The sequence below is a fragment of the Aedes albopictus genome, chromosome 3, assembly GCF_035046485.1.
Source record: "Aedes albopictus strain Foshan chromosome 3, AalbF5, whole genome shotgun sequence".
Lineage (NCBI taxonomy): Eukaryota > Metazoa > Arthropoda > Insecta > Diptera > Culicidae > Aedes > Aedes albopictus.
Genome location: NC_085138.1, coordinates 313,707,032 through 313,710,365, shown reverse-complemented (window position 1 = coordinate 313,710,365; position 3,334 = coordinate 313,707,032). Strand labels below are relative to the sequence as shown.

Below are 3,334 nucleotides of genomic sequence, written 5' to 3'. Positions count from 1 at the left end.
TGAAGTTGCAGTTTGTCCAACTGTTTTGAGTGTTTTTGTTCTCATTTCCAATTACATCTTCAATTAGTTTATTAAAACTACATAACGATTCATCAAAATAAGTTACAACAACAACTGATTTCTTTTTTCTATGAAATCACGTCCTAACTGGGACAGATCCTGCTTTGCAGGATGCCAAAATAATTTGCATGAAGAATATACAGCTCTTCAGCGCATCCTGTTATTGTAGGAAAAGTGAAAGCAATTATCGATGAAAATTTTAGCTATTTAAGGAATTTCAAAACCAATCTTCCAACAGATCAGCAACCAGTACGAACACAATCAATATGAAACGGTTGGCGGTCAAGTGTTGGACAGAATTCAGTGCTAACAGTTCGATCAACGCTCTGCGCTACCCTTTCGATGGCCGTTTGCCAAAATTGGAACAGTGCTGGTGGAGAAGCTCGTTTCTGTTCTTCATCTGTGCCTACTGTTTCATAATCGGGACCATCTACTACAAATGGTCTATGAACCCGGTGATGATAACGTACACCCAGTCCATGTTCCCACTTTGGGAGGTCCCATTTCCCGCGGTTACCATTTGTCCTACGACCAAAGTTCGAGTTGAAGACCTTAATTTGACTGATATGTTTATACGCGTACAACAAAGAGAAATCATCGAGAGCGATGAGTATAGTGGAGCTGGGTGTAGTTAGAATATTCGCAAGTTTAAGTTTCGTAACTTTTTTTTCTAGATATGAGAAACTTTACACTTTAGCTCACGTTTGCCCATTTATGAAACTCTGGTATAAACCTAGGGAGGAAATCAACAAAAGCATAACGGAAATGCTGAAAAATGTATCGCTGTCAAGCGAAGATCTGTTCGAAAGATGCTACTGGCGTCACACAGAGACTCCGTGTTGGAAGATTCTGTCTCCCGTCATTACAGATTGTGGAGTATGCTACACGTTCAACCAATTACCCAATGACCATTTACTACGAAAGGAAAATTTTAACTCCGAAAGTATTCTCACTGATCCTATAAAAAGGGCCGTAAATTGGAATTTGGAAACAGGATATGCCAAAAAGGCTGGAATACACAGTTATCCATTTCGACCTTTTGCAAAAGGTTACCGAACAGGGTTGGCGATTGTCTTGAAAACCAGAAAAATTGACAAAGAATTTTTATGCGATGGCCCCAACGACGGATTTCAAGTATCGCTACACCCTCCAGACGAGTATAAAACCACGTCGAATCGAATTTTTAGATTACCTTTTCAGCAAGCACTACTACTCACAGTAAGGCCACAGCTGACAACCATTTCACGGGAGCTTAAAAAGCATGATCATTCAAGGTAGATCGTATGCAGGTTTTTAAAATTTCCGCTTTTCAATCACTTTTTTTCCAGGCGACAATGTTACTTCAACGATGAACGTTACCTACGTTTCTTCAAAGTCTACAATTCCCACAACTGTAACCTTGAGTGCTTTGCCAACCTTACCGATAAGGATTGCCATTGTGACACGTTTTCAAGACCTAGAGGCCCAAATACAACGCTCTGTAAAGGATCTAGAAAGGATTGTCCGGATATTGTACAACACCAATTAGAATAATTGCACCAATCTCTCTACGGAAATGAGGAGTGGATAGGCCCGTGCGCATGTTTACCAGCTTGCGTCACTTCGCAGTACGATGTGGAAGTTTCCAGAACGGCATTCGAAGCTCAAAAGCTGTCGGAAGCATTGACGGATACTAACTTGCTCTACAAAAAGTTTGTGTTGTGAGCTAACGTTCCATTCAAAGCAATAATTGTCTCTTATTTCAGCACGAACGATTATGCCTTACTTGCGGTTGGATTCAAAAGCAAATGGATACTTCCCCTCAAACGCATTGAGTTGATGAACTTCTGTGATCTTATGTCTCAGATCGGTGGTTTGTTTGGATTGATGATGGGAGCAAGTGTTGTCAGTTTGCTGGAGATATTTTATTTCAGTATCATTCGGCCTTTGTTTAACATATTGAAGCATTCGGATGACGTGCAGCCTGTTCAGCCATGGGCTAATTGAGTGTAGACATAGTGTTTTTAATAAAGGTCCTATTAGACATGACAAATATTTGGCCAAACAAGCCCAACAAATGATTAACATAATGTAAATCATGGCAACCTCGGATGAATGTCGAACTACAATGACAAATATTTGTCATTAAGAGAAACAGTGTAATGGCCCATTAAGGTAGTGTGCTTTGCAAGAACGTGCGACGGGACGAATCAGCACAGTTGTGCTGTTTGCCAAAAGCAGTTCTGTATGATTTTTAATTGTTCAATCTTTGTTGTAGTTTCAATTATCACGTATGTGTATAAACTGGCTTTTGTTTAATCTATCCAGAATCCGTGAAAAAAAAAATCTTTGGTGGTTTCTCTCCGAAATGTTCTCTAAAGCATTCTTCCTTGAACTCCTTCCGCAATTGGGGTTTTAAATTTTGAAAAATGTACTTTTTTTTGATTTTATACGAAAGAACACCTTTTTCTGAGCGACCATGTTTTTTTTATTGTTAAAGTTTTATTTTAATACTTAAAATTAATTTCAAAGAGATTTTATGAATCACCTTTTGACAGCTAGGCAACTGCTTGACAGCTCCACGCAGTAGAAAATGCGACGAGGGGTGATTCGACAAATCATACATAATTCAAATTGGTTTTTAAATAGGTTCCGCTCAGTTTGGCGTGCAGTTTCAGAATATAGAATAATCTCAACACCACTTGAGAAGCCAATTCCTCCTCCTTGAATATGTACAACCATTCCTTCTCTCGAAGATCATATAAAAAAAATTTTCCCTATGGTTTCTGCTAGAGTTCTACCTTCAATTGGGTTTTTTTTAAATTAAGAAAAATTCAATGATTTTATATTTTTAAACGAAAGAGCACCTTTTTCTGAGCCACTATGATTTTTTTCAGATTTTTAGAACTTTCTGATACTTAAAACCAATTTCAAAGATTTTTTTTTTTCAAATCACCTTTTGACAGCTGGGCAACTGTTTGACAGCTCCGCCCAGTACAAAATCCGACGAGGGGTGATTCATCAAATCACTCCCATACAAACTTCAAATTGATTTTTAAATAGGTTCCCGGGCACCAAAATTCATGAAAATTTGGATTTCGGCTCAGTTTGGCATGCAGATTTAGAATATGGAATTATCTCAAGACCGCTAAAAAAAAGCCAATTAATCTAAGGGATATTTTCCTGGTTTATTGCAGAAGTTTCTGCCAAAATTCGTACCTTCTTCTTTTTCCTCTTCTTCTTTTCCCGACACGAATGCCTACTATGGTAAAGTGTCGTAAATAAATAATAATAA

General features: G+C 38.1%; 1 protein-coding gene across 1 annotated transcript; it reads left to right on the top strand.

Moving 5' to 3' along the window:
• The first annotated feature begins 326 nt into the window (after window positions 1–326).
• LOC134290808 (pickpocket protein 28-like) lies at window positions 327–2,046 on the top strand. Its single transcript, XM_062858011.1, is given in 4 exon segments — window positions 327–670; window positions 735–1,334; window positions 1,389–1,751; window positions 1,806–2,046. Coding segments are annotated over 4 exon segments (1,548 nt in total).
• Window positions 2,047–3,334: the final 1,288 nt, after the last annotated feature.